The sequence below is a fragment of the Callionymus lyra genome, chromosome 8 (assembly GCF_982586985.1).
Source record: "Callionymus lyra chromosome 8, fCalLyr1.hap1.1, whole genome shotgun sequence".
NCBI lineage: Eukaryota > Metazoa > Chordata > Actinopteri > Syngnathiformes > Callionymidae > Callionymus > Callionymus lyra.
In genome coordinates this window covers 20659684-20680042 of record NC_141825.1, presented here as the reverse complement: position 1 = coordinate 20680042, position 20359 = coordinate 20659684, and the positions used below count along the sequence as shown (strand labels likewise).

Genomic DNA, 20359 nt, shown 5'->3' with positions numbered 1-20359 from the left:
TTCATGTCTCTGAAGAGGAGGAACAATGACCAACTCTAAACTTCTATCTGTCTCTCTATATATAGTAACAATAAAAAGTTTCTGAATGACTTATAACTTCTGAAAAGTTGGGATCATATGTGTTATTGTTAAGGAACAATGAGCAACTCTAAACTTCTATCTGTTTCTCTATATATACTAACAATAAAAAGTTTCTGAATGACTTATAACTTCTGAAAAGTTGGGATCATATGTGTTATTGTTCAAATAATTAATTGATTATATTATTACAGATGATTCCACTAGCAGAGTCACGTTAAAAAGTTTACGTTTACTTATTTTTAATTGTGATACTATAGCGCCCTCATTTGACCAAAGTTTGTATTACAATAGCAATTTTATTTTATTACGTTTTTCAAAGTTGTTTTTTTTTCCATACAACAGTTTGACTATTTTTTCCCTCAATGCAAGAAAAAATTTGCCCCAATATAAAGTCCTATAGACAACTGGACATTATTATGTATATATATTTTTTTAACGATACACGTCGTTTGAAGCACATACATCAGATTAATGATGCATGAATTATCATTTCTTTTCTTTTATTACAAGTGTAAGTTAAGTGCACACAATGTTAAATACCTCCTTGAATCCATTAATTAGAATATAATTAATAATATTTAATATTTCATATTGTTTATCATTTTTTTTAATGTAAACTAGCACTATGCTGTGTTTTATCACGGTAGAACGATCACACATTTGTTTTTTTGTTTTATTTTAATGTACTTATTAAATGTTATTAATTTTAAATAGTTCATTTAATTAAATAGGACCAACAAGTCGATTATTTTGAATTCCTTTTTTTTTTTATCGGTGTTTTATATGTTTTTTAATTCGTTAGACCAACAAAAAAAAACACAAAACAAATATGATCGAACGCACTTATTAAATGTTATTAATTTTAAATAATTCATTTAATTAAATAGGACCAAAAAGTCGATTATTTTGAATTCCTTATTTTGTTTATCGGTGTTTTTTATGTTTTTTAATTCGTTAGACCAACAAAAAAAAACACAAAACAAATACGATCGAACGCAGTACTTTATACTTCCGGGTTGGCGTTGCCATGGGAACCCATGAAGAGCTGAGCTGGTTCGTTGAGGCGCCATCAGTCAAATGTCAGCGAACACACTTGTCACTCAAACTCTAGTTGACCGCGGATTACTCCTCTCTCGTCAAAGTTAGACAACTTTCCCAGGCTTTATTCTAACCTTCCAAACACCGGTACGTATCTTTTTATTTTACCTCCTCAAATAAACTATTATTAATGTCGAATTTGAGCGTTTTAACTTATTTTTTAGCCGTTTTCGTCGCGTTTAGCATCGCCTGCTCGAGCTAGCTCCGTATGTTTTGCAGGAAATGTTTATTCACAGGAAGTTACAAAATAAAAAAACGAAGAAAGTGGCTTTTTATCACTTGTTCAATTTATATATTTAGTGGTAATTCTCAACGTATTTAAGGATCCATTGTTGTTGAACTTTTCTACTTTTAAATGACCAGAGGCTTTTTTTCAAAGTTGCAAACTTGAATGTGACACGACTTGTTGAACCTGAGCGAACAAGAACTAGTAGTCTAATGTAAAACAAATGTTTATTTAGATTAATTTATTCTACACAAAGATATGTACAAGACTCGTTTTGAAGTGTGGTTTCACTGTTGATGGCTTGTAACATTCTGTCCCTAATAAAGCCTCACTTTGTGGGACAAATGGAGAATAAAAACATAAATAAAGTCGAAGTTAAATGTCCAATAGTATTTCTCAATTGAAGCATATGGTGAAATGTTAGGTGTTCTTTTTTGTCGAGTTATAGAATTACCAAAACAACTCTTCCTAAGTTATAAGTAAGGAAAAAAGAAAATAAAAAAGGATGACTGAGAAGTTAAACATTCGATCTTTGCATGTATTCCTTCTATTGTAGTGCAACTTCCAAAGAAAGAAAACCAAACTGGTGCAAATGTAATTTTGATAATTGTTACGTTTGTTTTTAATAACAGGAAGTGACAGAAATATTCTAGCCTGTGGCCTGTGTTTTACAGTGTTTATCAGTAAGTAAGTAATAGTTATTTGTAAAGCGTGTTAGAGTTCTAAGAGAAATGCTTTTAATAATTTAATAACATTATGCACATTTTGACATGAGATATATATATATATATATATATATGCACACTATTTTTTTAGGATTGCATAATTGTTGTTTATATGTCCAGAAAGAAAAAAATATGTTTTTGTATTCTTGAAAAAAAGCCATCACAACATTTGCCTTAACTTCCTGTGTTATAAATTTCAAGTGTAATATCTAGTAGTCGGTGACAAAGTTCTCTCTAAAAAAAAAAGTGTTACTTTTGATAATTTTATAACAACATCTCTGACAATTTTTTCAACCTCCTGTATGATAAGGAAAGAACCATCGATCGTTTTGACATTATTGAGACTCATTGTATCATATTAAATAAATAAAAGAATGACTGAGAGGAAACATTCTGGGAAAAAAAGGATACGCGTTTAAATATGTGTATTAATATAAATGCATGTATAAAAATAGCTGTACTATGGAGAAATGTTTATAATCATAATAAATAAAAGGGCTGTGTTAATACACTTATCTCACCATACAATATTTTCATGTCACAAAACCATACAATATATTTCTATACACCTAATTAGCTTTTGTAATGATTTAATGGGACACTGAATTTTAGTCACATCTTGTGAAAGCCAAAATATGGCAAAAAAAATCAGCTTCAAAACAGCTGTTCCTTTAGCTGCGCAGGACATAATGACTGCTTTCATCTAGCGGCCAAAAGTTTTATTGAAACAACGAAAATCAACAAACTGTCAATATTTGCATGTTAATTGTAATAAAAAAATTAAATCCCAGCAAAAGAGAGGTTACGAGAGCTTAGTCCATTGACGTAATAATGACTTAACTCCTCCTCCGTAATCAAGCCCAGCTTTGTTTATACAACGAGTCACTTGGAGGTGAAGATTTCCGGGATTGATGACTAACATTGATGTTTGTCCAATCACAGCAGAGTGGGTGTGGTTATATTAAACACAATTTAATCTCCAGAAAAGGGGGACGGGCCTATTCGCATTTTCTAATGTAAATATTACAATGAAAAGAGAGTTTTGTACAAACAGCCACATACTGATGATACAATAGAGGTCCAAGATCCATTTAAGACACACTTAAATCAACACTTTACTTTCCCTGTAAGTTCCAGGTTGTTTTCTCGTATTATAATCTGTTTTTTGACAGTGAACGCCGCTTTCTGAACATCTTCCATCTGTCTCTTTCATCAGTTTCACCAGCAATATAGAGCGCCGGTTGCTAAGAGATGAGACTCTGATATTGGTGGCAAGCTCTGATACAACGGCTCCAACCTTCTCCTTCATCTCTTTTTACTTCCTCACCCTGGAGACGTCCGTCACATGTCAACAGCGCGCCTCAACAGCATGGCAGCGTTTACTACTGCTGCTACTACTACTACATCGGCTGCTGCCGCTCGAACAGCAGGGAGCCGCAACAAGTTTGAGAACGGCCATGGTGAAGAGAAGGCTCTGCAGGAGAAAACCTCTGAGTTTTTCCAGCTTTGTGACATTGAGAACAAAGGCTTCATCACCCGACGGGACATGCAGGTGAAGATGAAATCATTTTTTAAATGAATCGATATTAACGTCATCGTAGTTCTTTGCTTGATCAATAGTATTACGGTGAAGCAAACATGTTATTAATATGCACCTGTGTTCACCAGATCATGAAAGAGATGCGTGGTCTGAGTTGAAAACACTTCACTCGCATTGTTATGTTGATCTACTTACTTTGCATGTGTTCATCGCTCCAGCTTTGATGTGGCACTCATGTCCACTCGTGCTTAACGCACACTATTAAATGTGATCATGTTATGGAAACTATCATCTTACTATGTTTCAACGATCAACACCATTTGCTTGACATTAATTTATGCTCAAAAACAGACAAAAACATGTGTTTTTAACCTCAAAGAAACAGTGGAAGAAATGCTTATTAAAATCCAAATAAAATCAATAAGTGAACAAAAAATAAAATGTCTTAAATACATTCCAATTTGTTAAATTACCAATGATATAGTGTGGTTTATAACAAAAGGTTTTGGGTGTTTTTTTTTTTTATCACATAAGAAGATGCAACATGTGTTCAATACCGTTTTAATTTCAATCAACTTTTGAGGAAAATTATTCAAGTACAAAAAGACAACGACCACGTTTAAAGATTATTTTTTAAATGCAATAAATGAAGATATAGCAAACATATATAAGATATGAAATAAATACAATTTTGATTATTCTAATTTTAAAATAAATAGTTCAGATCTAGGCATAAAAACATGAACAATGTCAAATACTTGTTCATAGGATTAATGATTTCCTCTGAACAACAATACATAACTAACAGATTATTTATGTAATCAGGTGTACATTGTCGTTGTAATTTCTATTCAAATAATCCTCAGATTTCTTAATGTATTTCGCAAAATGGTTTGATAGGTAAATTGTGGAACTTCAATTAATTCTACTTAAATATATCTGAAATAACATCATTATTTCACTCCCTTGATAGTAATTATTCAACTTCATTTTTTACTTTCAGTATATATTTTCATTAAATTATTGGCCTTCCTTGTAGCTTTATACATATGTCATGTGTGTGAAATTTTCAAATGTTAACAAAAACAAATCACTACACAAAAGGCTTTGTTGGATACTTGGAAAAAAACAGCTTTAACTTATACTGAACTTTAGTTCAGTTCAGTTTATTTTAAAAGGACAATGTGCAGTTACATTAAAAAGATGGCTGCACCAGATTGAGTCAATATTTGGGTTATATCTGACATTATTTTATATTTATTCACCCAGCCTTACTATTTGAACTCCATTGTGTCCCGGCCAGTGGTAAGACTTTCTTGTTTGCTGACTCAAGGAAAATGTTCGGTGCTGATACCGGAGCAGCCGAGGGTCTGACACCCAAGCTTTTCTTTCACGGCCCGACCCAGGATTATATAGGTGGCCTCAGTCAACAGTTGAGCGCCGAGCAAACAAGCACACAGAACCTGAGCGGTTTTTACAGAGGTGCGGCTATTTGCTGTCACTGCTGTGGTTTTAGGAATATTTGGATCGACTCTCGGACGGTAAACTGTATCTTTTAAACAGTTTTGGGCAAAAGTTATTATCTGGGTTTAAACAGACTGCGAAGACCATAGTTATCAAATTAAACCACTTGATGTGTAGATTTAATCATTTATTTACCTAAAAATGGGTCTTAGAGATGTTTACAGGTGCTTTTCCCTCAGCAAAAAAGTTATATAATGAGAAGCCCAAACAACCCCTCAACTGACTCTTCTCTACGATTTCGTATTATGATGAAATGAGATACATTGATCGGAATAATCCATCTTAACCTTTGTGCAGTTAAAATAAAAACCTAAAATAATACAGCACTACATAACACACCTCGACTGGATACTTTTACAAAATAATCATAGGTACAAGACAAATTGGAGTGCAACAATCTAAATTAAATAAACAAATCACCAAAAATGTGTTAACGTGTGGAACCCCAATTATTAACAATAAGCAATAAAAACAATTACAATTATAAGAACAATTAAACTATTTATTGAGTAGCATATAGTATACTTTTATATCTAAATTTATCTTTAGAATCTTTGCCAGTTAAATAAAAGTTATCAAAATGATAATAAAAAAATATTCTTTTCGAACACAAACATGTTGTGATTTTACTTTTCTTTTCATTTTTTTTATACTTGCATTAGAGACATTTCACGGACTGTTGAGAGTATAACAAATATATCATATTGACCATATGATGAGGAACATAAAATGTTTTGCTCAATATGTTTCTAATCACAGAGGCTGCCGTTTGAAAATGTCATTCAAATAAATCTGAATTTAAATCGATGAAAATAGTTGAGCCCTAAAGAAGTGACGGATCGACCGGCATTCCTAGAGCTTTGCCTTTTGGCTTAACTCTCTTCTGTCCACCACAGCAGCATCCACATAAGTGCTGATGCTCTAATCCACCTGTCAAAGTCACGCTCAATTCTTCATTTCTATTCTCCTCCTCAAGCTACCATCTTACCATGTCAGAGGGGTTCATATGTCCCAAAGAAGCTATGTTGTCGGAGGCTCCATGAGCCTGGTAGGGTCACCTCAGGTCCGGTGGGGAGGAACCAGTTAAGTCAAGGCTCTAACTCCTTATGATGACGAATACGAAATGGTAACCAGTTTCCCAACAATTGTTAAAAGGGGCCAAATGGTGCCATGTGAGGCCAAGACGGGCACTTTAGCGATCCAATCCTAGGCTAAAAAATGTGCTTCTAGAATCATCATCAACCTATTTAAGTATTATAAATCACTTAAATATAAACGACTAAATATTAAGACGCACTGCAAAATTATTTCCAGGCCAGGAATTAAGACTTTTTACTATGCTTCACCTTAAAATACAAGTGTTCTTTCTTACTAGTGCTGAGAAGGTGTGTGTGTTTTGTTATTTATTTCTTCAAGAAAAACGGCTTGAGTTGAACTGAAAGCTTATATTTGATAACACGTTGATTATTTTGAAGATAAACTAATGAGTGATAAAGGCGGTGAACATCAAATTAAATTGATATTTGTTAAAAAGTACAACAGCTTTAATTAAGCATCATTTAACAACACGTGTTTTCATTATTACTTTGTCTAGTTTTCAGTCCAAGAGACCAACAACTTCAGAATTGATGAAAGGTTTGAAGAATAGAAGCCAAGTTAACATTAGTTTTTACTGATCAAATTCAGGAAGTGACCTAGTTCTGTTCTTTTTAAACTGGTTTCTTTTAAGCAAAGTTAGAAATGTTTTATTTTTATTTTGATATTACTGATTAACCCTAACCCCGTTAAACAGGGAAATGACATTTAAAAAAAAAAAAGGGAATATTTAGCAATTTTATTTGTATTATTCCAAAGGGGAAGGGCAACAGTTTCTTCGAACACAGGGGTGATGATGTCATCACTGTGCACTCACACAGTCTGTTGACCAATAGATGGATGGAGAGAGATAATTGGAAACTGCATTAATGTAGATCATTACCTTCTAAACTGATGGTCCTCAACATTCAATTGATATGCAAAGCAGAGAAATGAACCTTTCCTCAAGTAGAGTTATCGAGAAATAAATCAAGGTTAAGGCAGGAAAGATAAAAAATATGTCTTTACTATACGATCAGAACATGTTTCCACTCATGAAATATGGCTCAGACTAGAACTACTGCTTCTCTGCATAAAGAGAAACTAGTTGAATTCGTTCTGATTTGGATCGTATATAATTATACATGTCTATGTCAAAATAAAAAACTTTACTGTAATAGAATGATTAATATAGTGTGTTTTAAGTTTTCCGTGTGGATCAGGGTTAAGAGCCTGGAGTGGCAGTTATTGGGGTCCCTGAAGTCTAGCTCCTGCCAAAATCATCTATGTTTTATGTTTTGTTAACAGAGGCTGAGCGGCGAGCTTCCTCTCAGCGCCGAGGAGTTGGAGAACGTGTTCGACACCCTCGACTCTGACGGCAATGGATTCCTCACCCTTGAAGAGTTCTCGTTCGGCTTCAGTGAGTCTTCCTGTCGTTTTAAGATGAGAATCACCTGATATGTGATCCCAACTCTTCTCTCGCAGAGAATTTCTTGCACGGCCATTCGAACGGTCCGTCGGATCCCAACATGAACGTTGGTTTTAAAAGTTCTCCAGAAGTTCTGTACCAGTCGCACTGGGAAGAGAGTCTGGCCACCTCGGAGGACGAAGAGGAGAAGCACTTCTGCATGCTCATGGAGAACCTGGGAGCCAACAAGGTGTTTGAAGAGTGAGTCTGAAAGTGTGCCGACATCACATCGTTGCCAAGGTCAATAGTCGACTGAGACTTTATCACCTGTGCAAACAAACATGTTTCCAGTCTTCCAAACTGTTAAACATGGGTTTGTGTCTGCCGGCTATCTTAGCATTGTACAGGAAAATATTTGCTTTCTCTGAGTTTGGCTAAAAGGATGACATTGACTTTAGTTCTATTAAGGGTCTGCAGCACATGTGGCTCCATGTTTGACTGATTTGGATAAATAATAAGACAAATATTTGGCCCTTTAATTTATATTAATTTAACATATTGAATGAGCAGATTCATCATTTACAAATACGGCTCGTTCCTTTCACTGATTTCCTTCTAGACAGCGTTATTTGTTATAGATTCAAACAGACCTCGTCTATATTTAAGCAGTAAATCAGAATCAGAAACAAAAAACTTTTATTGCCAATTTCTTATAACGCAACACAGGAATTTGTCGTTGCATAACAGAATAAAAAATTTAAATAATTTGATGAAAATGAATACAATACATTTAAATACAAGAGACTTTACCATAAAATGGAATATTTAACTTTTTAAAAGCCTTTTTTTCAGTTTTTAACGTGTTTTTTATTCGTTTAAATATTTTTTTAACCTACTAACTGTGTAAGCCTCAGTTTATCAGTTACATTAACTGTACCCAGAGTGCAAAACCCCCCAAAACAATTAAAAAGCATAATGTCACTGTAACCAAAAACTGCAAATATTACTACACTTAGGATTCTTCATGTCATTTTGGCTTCAAAATAAATCAATATTATTTTTATTGAAAATGATGGGTTATATGGTCGCTCATATATTATAATTGATGAAACAACTGTACAGGGAAGGTTGACAATATTCGTTTTTCAGTTTTCTGCATTCACTTTTCTCAGATTTATTCATATATTTCTTTAGCTCATGATAAATTCATTGCTTGGTTTTACAAATGTATTTCTTAAGCATATTCACCTCCTGATCTATTCAGCTCCATTACTGAAGTCTGTTGTTTGAAGGAGGGATACGGATGTACCGTCATGCTGCTGAGAAACTTCCTAATAAGTGGCCGATGATCTCATAGTTTGCTCTGAGTTTGTTGAGCGTGAAGCCGCTCTTGACATTAACTGAAAGTTGAGTAATACTGGACCTTTAAAGCAGCTTCACTGAGATGAACAAATCAAAAACGTCAAGAATGAAATGACATTTGACTTCAGGTGGTGCGGAAATAAGTTGCATCGACCCCTGAGGAAGTTTTGAAAGTATTGATTACGTCTTCCACGCATCGTCGCACAAGAACCTTTAAGGCCATCTTTGTTATCGCTGATCAAATGTAGCTATAATTCTGCTTTACTTTGTCACAACAAAGTAAATTAAAAGGCTCATTAATCTGGGACGTTGCAGTTAAAAATATTCACTTGATTGTCACTTGTTTTTTTCCTTCCAGTCCCGCTGAGGTGCGCAGTCTCTGGGCGCAGCTACGTCGAGATGAACCGGACCTGTTGTCCAATTTCGAGGACTTTCTTGCACGAGTGACATCTCAGATCGTCTTGGCCAATCAGGAGAAGAGGGAGATGGAGAGCGCCCTCCAAAGGTCAGACTTTTAACCACTTGTTGATCAAACTCTACAGTTCATAATCCTTTTTTTTTTATCAAGGGTGTAAAGATCTAGGAAGTATGAGTGGCTTTAAATATCTGAATTATCTCTGTTTGTCCTCCTTCATCAATCACTTCCATCAAAGTCCTTAGTTTTGATGCAGGTGTTTTATATGAACAGGAAAGCAGCGACGCACGACAATGAAATCCAACATCTGTACCAGGAGATGGAGCAGCAAATCAAGAGCGAGAAGGACAGAATAATGCTAGAGGTATCACACTACCAGACAATACTCATAAACTTTCAAGATGAAATATTGAGGTTTTTTTTCTTTTCTTTTACGATTCCAAGCAGTATCTGTCTCGCAGTCAGACCTTGGAGCATCAGCTGACCAACAAGGAGAAGGAAGAAGACGAGCTGTTTCAGAAGCAGAAGGTACAGTCAAGATAGTTTTTAGCTATTAACAATCTATGTAAGATTCAAATTCTAATTCCCTGGATGAAATGTAGAGAATGTGATGTCTGTTCCCACGCAACAGTGACTATGTTTTGTCCTCATCTGGTCCTGGATCTGCTCTGTTGTTGTTAAATGGAAACTCATTACAAACATCTTTAAAAAAAATGGAGTCTACTGACTACTTCAAGAAAACATCTGAAGTCATTTTCTGTGACTCCTGGGTTTATCTTGCCTGTCTTGACCTTTTAAAGTATATATTTTAACCGTGTATTGTTTTTGATTGTTCAAGCGCTTTGTGACCCTGGTCTAGAAAGGCGCTTTTCAAATAACCTTCACTTACTTACTTGCTTACTTAATATTAGTTACTTTTACATTGGTTGTTTTTGTTTTGGCTCTTACTTTATCGGATTCAATATACTGTAATTGTATTTGTATTATATATTATCCTTTCTTACTAGATAAAGTCAATAAATGGGTTTTAAAAAGCAAAACGGAACTAGAACCCTGCTGCTGCAACAAATATACATTAAACCCTAATTTATTAATTCCAACTCTCACCACTAGAGGTGAATGAGAACAGGGGTCGCACATATTAGGTGCTACCTTTTGGGAAAACTGCTAAAAAATGTCTGAAAAACATTTTGGTTGGTCTGTTTATTTATTCATTTTTCTGCAGCTTATTCTGTTTTTGGAGTTGCAGGGAGATGCAGCATATCCCAGTTTTAATGTATCAAACATGTCATATAAATGGTCATTTTTCTGTCACTGGTTATTTATTTAAATGTACAAATAATGTAGCCAAAATCCAAAAAAAATGACCAATTTGTTTGCTCAAGTATATAATTTAAATTAATATTTGCAGTGATGGTCTTTTTTCTTTAACCATCAGATTTTAAACAAAGTGCACTTGTATATAGAATAAACTCAACATAATATGGAGGGAAGCCGAATCTGGCCCATCGATCGCAAGCTTGAGACCCCATAACTAAAGTAAAGGTGTCATTTTAGTGACTTCCAAAGTCAAGATGTAGATTGAAGCAGGATAATTAAATACTTTTTTCTGTCTTTAGGTTGTTTATCTTATCTTTTCCTAAATGTAACTCTTATGACAGTCGCCCTGAGGAATAAAGCACTTGATTTTCCGTTTCTTCTCCACTGAAGCTGGAGAGTCAGTGCCAAGAGCTTCAGAGCGAACAACATGTGACCAAAGTTGAAAACGTGAAGCTCAAGCAGACGAACGACGAGCTGGCGAGAGAGCTGGAGCACACCACTGATGAGCTGGTTCTGGTTCAGGAGCAGCTGAGCATCCTGCAGGATCGCTCGGCCCGCTTTCACGAGGAGAAGGAAATGTCCGTGTGTTCCTTGTTTCAAAGTTTTGATTCCTAACGGGTTTTTCCTCCAACAGTGAGATCTACAGACTCACGGAGGGGCTTCAGCGGGAGCGGGCCAGCTTCCTCAAGCAACTGGACCTGATGAGGTACAAGGACACTTTGTGGCAGTTCCTGAGTCATTGCTTTTTTAATTGACCCTTTCCTTCAGAGAAATGAATAAACATTTGCGAGACGAGAAGGACATTTGCAACCAGGTGCACGGAATCAATTTTCTATTAAACTTTAATATAAGTGATCACTGCCTTGAAGAAAAACATACTTTTTTTTGTTTATTTAGAACCCGAAGTATTCCATGAAACATGCTCTTGCACATCAGAGGCCGTTTTTATCAAAACAACCAAGCATTTTTAAAAGGTAACTGAAAAATTTGATCTTCTGTTCGCATTCACTTTACGTATCCACGTGTTGTGTGCAGTGAAGGAGAGGATCCGCTGTCTCCCACCACGAAGCAGAACCTCCAAAACGGCTGGTTTCCGCACTCCTTCCCAAAGTCCTCGACAGGTTTTCTCCAGAGAATCATCTCCATCGAGGAGGACCACCTCCCACACCTGCTCCAGATGGACCACCTACCCCGGAGATCGCTTGAAGCCTGCAGCGAAGGAGAGGAAGTGCTAGAGACGGATGGGAACTCTCCGCTGAATATGAGTGACCCTCGCGTATCTCAGCTGTCTGTGACGGAGGAGGATAAAACTATCACTTCACCACGAGGTCAACCTGTCGGGAAGGATGACAGCGTGATTGTAAGAGTCAAGATATCCTGTATTTGGCCTTGAAAGTTTAACTCTCCTCTCGCATCCACATCACAGGAAGAAACCAAATATTTCCTATTGAATTTTACTTCTTGAAAATGAGTTGTCTAGTATTTTCAATAGTGGTGCGATTGTGTGTATGGTACAGGGCCAAAGAAATGATAAATTGCAATATACTGCAATACTGTAGTAACAAGGATATATTTCTAGTATTGTCAAGTACTTGACTCTGGTGTTGCAGAATTTACAGACCACATGACTCTTGATGAAGTCGTAACTTCTTTCGTTTGTTTTAAAACCAAAATATGTCCAAGCATCAACTTTAAAACCTGCTGGAGTCTACTGTATCCTCTCGTACTCAGTCACTGCAAGGATCCCGCAGGATTTCATTGTTCCTTTTGCTGTGGAGGACGTATCGACTGCTGCCATCTAGTGCAAATGTCATGATTTTTCTTGTTAATCATAAATTAAAAAAACTATTATTTTATTTTAAACACATTAAAATAGAAACAATGAAAGAACTTTGATAAAAATGATATGATTTTAAAGCAAAAGAAATGTTGCTAGAGTTCTGTTGAATTGAGTTTATATATACGTATATATAAATATATATATATATATTTTTTTTTCAATGTGGTATTTGATATTTCTTTTTTCTTCTGTTATGGTAAAATGGATAATTATGGCACTATTTCATTTGAAAACTTTAGTTTATCCGACAACATATAATATCAACAGTTAAACTCTTTTTGTTAGTTTGTTTCTTCCTTCATGGATGTGTTTGAAAAAGTCTGTCTCCTTTGTTCGTGTAGGACGAGTCTTATCCTTCACCTCCTGATCGCCTCTTCAAAATCATTCTGGTCGGGAACTCGAGTGTTGGAAAAACGTCTCTACTCAAAAGATTTTGTGACGACTCCTTCCATTCTGGCACTTCAGCAACTGTGGGTGAGTTTTAGGAGATCATAGCTTTTATCTGCTGCTGTGGGTCAGCTGCTGTACTGCTTTGTTGTTAACCCTTGTGTGACCTCAAGCATATGTATTTGTGGAAGCCAGGGAGGTCGCTCACATTGAACCAGAGACAACACAAGGGATACATCAAATACATTTGTTTTAGGGCCTCCGGTTCACCTTGATCTTGAAAAAATCGTATCTATTATGTATGTCAAACCACGTTAGAGCTTCACAACCTTATTTTAACTTCATTTGAACATTTAACGATACATTTTAACTCTTAAGTGAAATTGTTTTCTAGAAACCTTCTCTTAAAGCACCAAATTGTAGGATTAAAAATAATGTTTCTGGCTCCACACAGTGCTAGAGCAGTGTAACCACAGTATTGTGGATTCTCCAAAATGTAGAGAAGTATTGTGACACCAGTCGTCAAAGTTACTTTGTGAAGAATAATGTTAAAATAATAGTAAAAAAAAGATGAAATGCAAAGAGTAAAATGTTACCTAGTGCTGCTTTAATGTATGCAAAGAGCAGCATCACTCATGTGCGTCACTGACAACTTCTGCTTCTGCTGAATTCTCAACGCAGTGACTCAACATTCTTAGCACTTCTAAATTCTCCTTTTCATTTCCTGCGACCTTAGAACTCGGGTCTCTCAGTGTTGTGGTTTTCCGTTTCAAAGCTTTCTGAGTCAAGTGTTGTCTTTAAGACTTATTGATCAACATTTATTTGTTAACCTGTTAGCATTAGCACTGTCTGTCTTAACATGAAATGGCTCTGAAATACAAAACTGCTAATGTAATTAATCATGCGATAGGTTATTATACATTTACGATGTCGCAGATTTGGTTATACTACCTAAATACTCTTTTAGTGATTATTTACTACAGACATATTTTTACAAAAGTAACCTTTAGTTTTCTTAAGTTAAATTTAAGTCAGCTATATTGATGGTTGTTAAGTTGATTACATATAAGATTCATAAAGACATGAAACAAAACAAAAGGTTGCAAATAATGATTATTTAATGATTAAACATTGGTTTATTTTGTGTAGTTTTTAACTTAAAAGTGACCTCAAAATCCATCATTTCTGCTGAAAAAACAGCTGCTGTTCTGTGGTCAGAAGGTGATGAAGGCAACGTTTAACTTCCTCTTGTCAGTGTATTTGAAATGTAACTTTATTTAAAGATACATATACATTGACGTAAACAATTAAATGACACCAACTAAGAACTAAACCGTGTTATTCCTGATCCAGAATTATCTGATATTAACTTTTTTGTCGCCACTAAGAACGTCTTCTAAGTCGATGTGTTTGTAAACACAGGAATAGATTACAGTGTGAAGACCATCATGGTGGACAACAGCCAGGTGGCGCTGCAGCTGTGGGACACAGCGGGGCAGGAGCGGTGAGGCTTCAACTACAACATAATATTTTCCTAATTTTTTCTAAAAAGGCATTCATTTCCTGGCGCGTCAACAGCTATCACAGCATCACCAAGCAATTCTTCCGGAAGGCCGACGCGGTGGTGGTGATGTACGACATCACGTCAGAGCGAAGCTTCACCGCCGTCCGTCAGTGGCTGACGAGCGTGAAGGTAACCCCCCGGAGTCATCGCAAATAAACTTGGTGAAATACTTTGTCATGTCTCGTAGGAAGGCGCCGGGGAGGAGATCTCTGTGATGCTTTTAGGGAACAAAAGGGACAAAGAAGCAGAGAGAGAGGTGGACACCGTGGTGGGAGAAAGACTGGCCAAGGTTTGTCCAGTTCAGAGTGAAGACACAAACTTATCTAGGGGTCTGTACGGGAAGAATCTGGCAATACGTATATAAACAAGGATATATCTGTAGCATTGTCTGATTACTTGACTTCTTCGATTTCTTTTGAAACAAAAATATGTCTAAAAATCAGCTTTCAAAGTTTACTGTATCCTCTCGTCCTCAGTCATCGTCAAGGATCTCACCGGATTTCATTGCTCGTTTAGCTGCAAAGGAAGTCATGGCTGCTGCCATCTAGTGACCGGACGTTTAATCGCAACACAAAAATGAACCAACGTCGTGAATATTTGCATGTTTATTGTAAATAAAAAATAATGTTATTATTTTATTTTAAACACTTATAAAAACAAAGACCAGTGAGGAATAATTATAAATTATTATTACAGTGCAGTTGTAGAAAATAATTTGCTTCATCGATGGGTTTCATATGACTGAGGAGCAGCTATGATGAGGATCAGCTCCTCAAAAACTGAGATAAGTTCAGGATGTTGCTGGTCTCTCACAATTTTGACCCGGCCCAGACATCCAAAAGATGCTAAGTGTTGGCGTTTTTTTGGACACTTTGAGGAAGCCCTGGGTCAGACCCAAGATATGATGGAATCATTATGTCTCTTGGTTGTCCTATGAATGCCTCATCATCATCATCATCATCATCATCATGTTCTTGTACTCTGCAGGAGAGTAGCATGTCCTTCTCCGAGTGCAGCGCCTACTCTGGACTGAATGTTTCCGAGTCGATGCTGAACCTGGCCAGGTGAGAATCTCCTGCATCATGTCGCCTCCTTTTGGCTCCGTCGTTCTTACGCTGTTGACATGTTCACATCCCAGCTGTTATAACACACTCTTGTACACGCCAACATCACGTTTATGACCCACTGTACATGACGTAACACCAGGTTGACCCGTCACTCTTCTCAGGACCCTGAAGGAGCAAGAAGACCGAGCCAAAGAGAAAACCGTCCAGCTGGTGGGGAGCCCCTCGGAGAAGAGACGACCCTGCTGCTGACAGATAACGCACACACAAACACACGCACACACACTGTAGCACTACTCATGTCATCACAGTATTGTTGTGTGCACCCTTCAAATGTGTCCTACTTATGATGATGTTGATCCGATTTTTTTATGTGTCTCAAAAAAAGTGAATATCATAGTTAAATGTGTTTTTATAAATGTATGTAAAGAGTTTATCTTCCACTGTATTTGAAAAGTCGCTGAAAGTCCATCACTACCGTCGTCTTAATGTATTTAAAATAAAATGTTCAGAATAAAGTTAATGTCAATGATTAAATGAATAAAAACACGCCCTGGTTCATGCGCTGCTCCGTCGTTGACACACACACACACACTAAAGTACAACAGCACCACCCAGTGGTCAAGTTTGCACATTGCCGTTTATTCACATCAACATAGCAGCAAAATCACGTGGTTTAGTTTCTAGATTTTAGTTTCCGGTTGGACTCACATCATTTCTAAAATATTAACACGGCAGCTTGCCTTGAATGTATCTTTGTCACCAAAAACATGCTTTTATTTTGTACGTCTGAGATTAATTTATTTTATTATATGACAGCTGATGAGTCTATGAAGTGTTTATTGTTTGTTTCCTTTCACATGTTCCATCGGCAGACCTTGGCAACGACTCGATCAATAATAGCACCAATGCAGTGGAAACATAGACACGACTCCATTTTCAGATCGAAAGCAAACGACACGCAGCAGTTATTAATCATTTAAAGTCACTAAGGTTTACATGAACAACAGTCGGATCAATAGAAGTGAAGCTAAAATGTTTACTAAGAAGAAAAAAAAGCCCTTAAAATGAAGCGGTTTGAGATTAATCTTTTATTTTTGACATAAAGTATCACAAAATGGGCTCAAAGTTGCAATTGTATTATTGCTAAATGTTTTATTTATTTGTTTCATGAAGACTGGGTAAAGATTAGTATTTGGAAGTTAATAATAAAATAAATACACGTTTAGAGATATTTCTATGTTAATATAAATAATTGCTTTATATACATTGTTTATTTCTCCTCTATTATAATAAAGTGTATAATTATTAATTGATGCTGAAGTTTTGAGTTGTGGTTGTATGGAGGCTTTTAATTTGGAAACAGGAAGTGATGTTGTTGTGAGCTGTGCTTTACCCCTGCTGTAAATTACTAAGTTCAGTTTCTTTATGTAGAAATAAAGCAATTTCGGGGATCGATGGGGTCACATTTTTAGATCAACGGCAGTTGAACCTTGACCTTCTAGCCTACAATGACAACGAACCTCGCAGGTCGTCTCTCGCACGACACTTACTCCTTTGTGGAACATCACTGATGCTACGTAACACACCTTTTTGTTGAGGAAACTCACTCGAAACACAGTCGCACAACTACACACAATATCAAGTTACATTCATCAAGACTCCAAAAAAATGACTGCCGTCAACATTCAGAGTGTTTTAGTTTAACAGTCAGTTTTCAGGCGACTTCCTGTCTGCGCCGGTGGCCTCCCTGGTCGTGTGCGCCCCCTGGAGGCCCCCCTCAGGTGTCGCGGTCTAGAGTCTTAGCGCATCTTGTAGTCGTGGGATATGGCTGCTTCACACAGTTGTCCTTTGAAGTCCAGCTCGAAGGTGAAGTCCAGGTCACGCTGAGAGACGGAGACATGACACAGGAAGTGAGTCGAGGTCCAATAGTTTGTGTCGAGAGAACGAGGTGGAAGTAAAAGGAACGCTTCTGTGTCCCTGAGCGGGTGGAAGGAAACTGTGAACGGGTCGATAACGGTTGATGTTTGTGGCGAAGTCGCAGTGGTTACCTCGCTTTGACGACTTTTTTGAAACACGGCAAAGATCCGACACGGCTTGTGAGAGTAAAACCTCTCGTCTGCACCGCTAGAGATTCTTAAAGCTCCAGTCGACAAGCTCTTCTTCTTCTTCTTGTTGTTTACAACTCTTGTACATCTTGAGCTACTTTAGCTGAGTTGACGTTAGCGTACTAATGTAGCTGACGTACTTTTTAAATGCTAACAAAACAGAAAAGAGGTTTTCAAATACTACTGAAATTGTTGTTTAGTGTTGTTGCTAACTCACCTAAATACTTCTTCTAGCTAAGATAATTGTGTTGTAACTTCCTAGCTTAAGAACATTTATATACATATACACATTTATACATTTATTTATAACGCTTAACAAGTGAGCTAACGTTCAAAAGCTAGCACACTGTTAGCTGAGACGCTAATAAAGCTCAAATGCTAATGTATCATGTTTATTTTATAGTATTTATAGTATAGAAGCATATGTAGCTCAGTTGCTAATGTTTAGCACAAAAGCTAATATAGCCTTTGGAAGTGAAGGAGTTAACGTGTAGCTGATGCTAACGGGACAGAAACCATATCCACGATACATCACAACAATGAACACACAAACACACTAAAGATCGACTCACAACATTCTTGTCGTTGGGCTTCATGGCGATGCTGCCGCTGATCTCTTCGCCTCTTCTCACCGTCAGATAATCCTCCAAGTAAAACACCGTCTGCTTCCAGTGAGTGTAGGGAGCGTCTGGAGCTGCACAGGGTTGGTGGTTGATTTGATTCATTTGAGTTCAAACAGAAAAACACACCACCCCAACACAGGCACCGAAGTTAAAACACACCACCCCAACACAGGCACTGAAGTTAAAACACACCACCCCAACACAAGCACCGATGTTAAAACACACCACCGTGAGACAAGCACCGATGTAGAACACACCAACCCGACACAAGCATCGATGTAGAACACACCACCCCGACACAAGCACCGATGTAGAACACACCACCCCGACACAAGCATCGACGTAGAACACACCACCCCAACACAAGCACCGACGTAGTACACGGCACCCCAACACAAGCACGACGATAAAACACACCACCCCAAAACAAGCACCAACGTTAAAACACACCACCCTGACACAAGCACCGACGTTAAAACACACCACCCCGACACAAGCACCGAACTAGAACACACCACCAACACAAGCACCAACGTTAAAACACACCACCCCAACACAAAGCACCGACGTAAAACACACCACCCCAACAAGAGCACTGAAGTTAAAACACACCACCCTAACAAAAGCACTGAAGTTAAAACACACCACCCTGACACAAGCACCGACGTTAAAACACACCACCCCGACACAAGCACCGAAGTAGAACACACCACAAACACAAGCACCAACGTTAAAACACACCACCCTGACACAAGCACCGACGTTAAAACACACCACCCCGACACAAGCACCGAAGTAGAACACACCACCAATACAAGCACCAACGTTAAAACACACCACCCTGACACAAGCACCGACGTTAAAACACACCACCCCGACACAAGCACCGAACTAGAACACACCACCAACACAAGCACCGATGTAGAACACACCACCCCGACACAAGCATCGATGTAGAACACACCACCCCGATACAAGCACCGACGTAGTACACAGCACCCCAACACAAGCACAGACGATAAAACACACCACCCCAAAACAAGCACTGACGTAGAACACACCACCCCAACACAAGCACCGACATAGAACGCACCACCCCAACACAAGCACCCACGTAGAACACACCACCCCAACACATTCACCGACATAGAACACACCACCCCAACAAAAGCACCGACATAGAACACACCACCCCAACACATTCACCGACATTAAAAGACACCACCCCAACACAAGCACCGAAGTTAAAACTCACCACCCCGACGCAAGCACTGACGTTATAACACACCACCCCAACACAGGCACCCACATGCAACACACCACCCCAACATAATGACTGACGTTACAACTCACCACCAAAACACAAGCACTGACGTTATAACTCACCACCCCAAACACAGGCACCCACGTAAAACACACCAACCTAACACAAGCACCAACATAGAACGCACCACCCCAACACAGGCACCACAGGCGAGAGCATAGGGAGGTTCAAAAATGGTTGTATTGAGTTTTATTCTACGGTTGTGTGTGTTCTATTGTGTTGTCAGAGATGATTGTTGTCGACAGCTTCATCTCCGAAATAGACTTGTTGTTATTTGTCGACATACTGTAACACTTGTAGACATTGTGTAGCAAACAAAACATGAGTGAATCTTCCTCAGTCTCACACTGACAGGCCATACCTCCACATGAGCGCCCCCTGCAGCCTATTGCTGATTAGACTGAAAAGGTCAAGTACGATCAAATTGAATTTCTGCCAGCTGTCCCGGGGCAACTGGCTATAACGGCGTCCGTCAGAAACTCGCTCTTTGTGAGCGTGTGGATAAAAAGAAGCTGCCAATCAGAAGAGCAGCAGCTTTCAGGCGCTCGGGGGGTTTTATTTGGCAGCGACTGTATCGGATCCTCCAGGCGTTTGCTTGTTGACTCTCTTTTTCAACGGACCAGACCATCAGCAGGTATTCTGCCTTCGCTGGAGATGATTGGAATGAAAGTTCATC

At 37.8% G+C, this 20359-nt stretch overlaps 2 protein-coding genes across 3 annotated transcripts in view; one reads left to right on the top strand and one right to left on the bottom strand.

Annotated features, from left to right (window-relative positions):
- The first annotated feature begins 1157 nt into the window (after window positions 1-1157).
- On the top strand, window positions 1158-16951 carry cracr2aa (calcium release activated channel regulator 2Aa). 2 transcript variants are annotated; one of them, XM_087796801.1, is made up of 18 exons: window positions 1158-1266; window positions 3347-3682; window positions 7577-7688; window positions 7754-7937; window positions 9397-9543; window positions 9727-9817; window positions 9901-9981; window positions 11164-11351; window positions 11408-11479; window positions 11542-11587; window positions 11671-11747; window positions 11809-12133; window positions 12955-13087; window positions 14423-14504; window positions 14579-14693; window positions 14752-14853; window positions 15552-15628; window positions 15793-16951. In XM_087796801.1, the coding sequence occupies exons 2-18, from the start codon at window positions 3476-3478 to the stop codon at window positions 15878-15880; spliced, it is 2127 nt and encodes a 708-aa protein (XP_087652927.1). In that variant the 5' UTR covers window positions 1158-1266; window positions 3347-3475; the 3' UTR covers window positions 15881-16951. The 2 variants fall into 2 exon arrangements, with proteins under 2 accessions (XP_087652927.1, XP_087652926.1); XM_087796800.1 differs by having other exon boundaries at window positions 9898-9981.
- A 122-nt stretch (window positions 16952-17073) lies between these two features.
- The window catches only part of prmt8a (protein arginine methyltransferase 8a), a 35471-nt gene continuing 32185 nt past the window's right edge, over window positions 17074-20359 (bottom strand). The window contains exons 9-10 of the mRNA XM_087796802.1: window positions 18309-18430; window positions 17074-17514 (exon numbers count right to left, since the gene is read on the bottom strand). Coding sequence (XP_087652928.1) covers window positions 17431-17514; window positions 18309-18430 — 206 coding nt within the window. The 3' untranslated portion in view covers window positions 17074-17430. The remainder of the gene's footprint in view (window positions 17515-18308; window positions 18431-20359) is intronic.

Coding starts and splice junctions, on each gene's coding strand:
- cracr2aa (XM_087796800.1), top strand. CDS start 3,476: ATGTCAACAGCGCGCCTCAACAGCATGGCAGCGTTTACTACTGCTGCT. Junction 7,689..7,753: donor AGAGTTCTCGTTCGGCTTCA/GTGAGTCTTCCT, acceptor CTTCTCTCGCAG/AGAATTTCTTGCACGGCCAT. Junction 14,505..14,578: donor GACACAGCGGGGCAGGAGCG/GTGAGGCTTCAA, acceptor GCGCGTCAACAG/CTATCACAGCATCACCAAGC.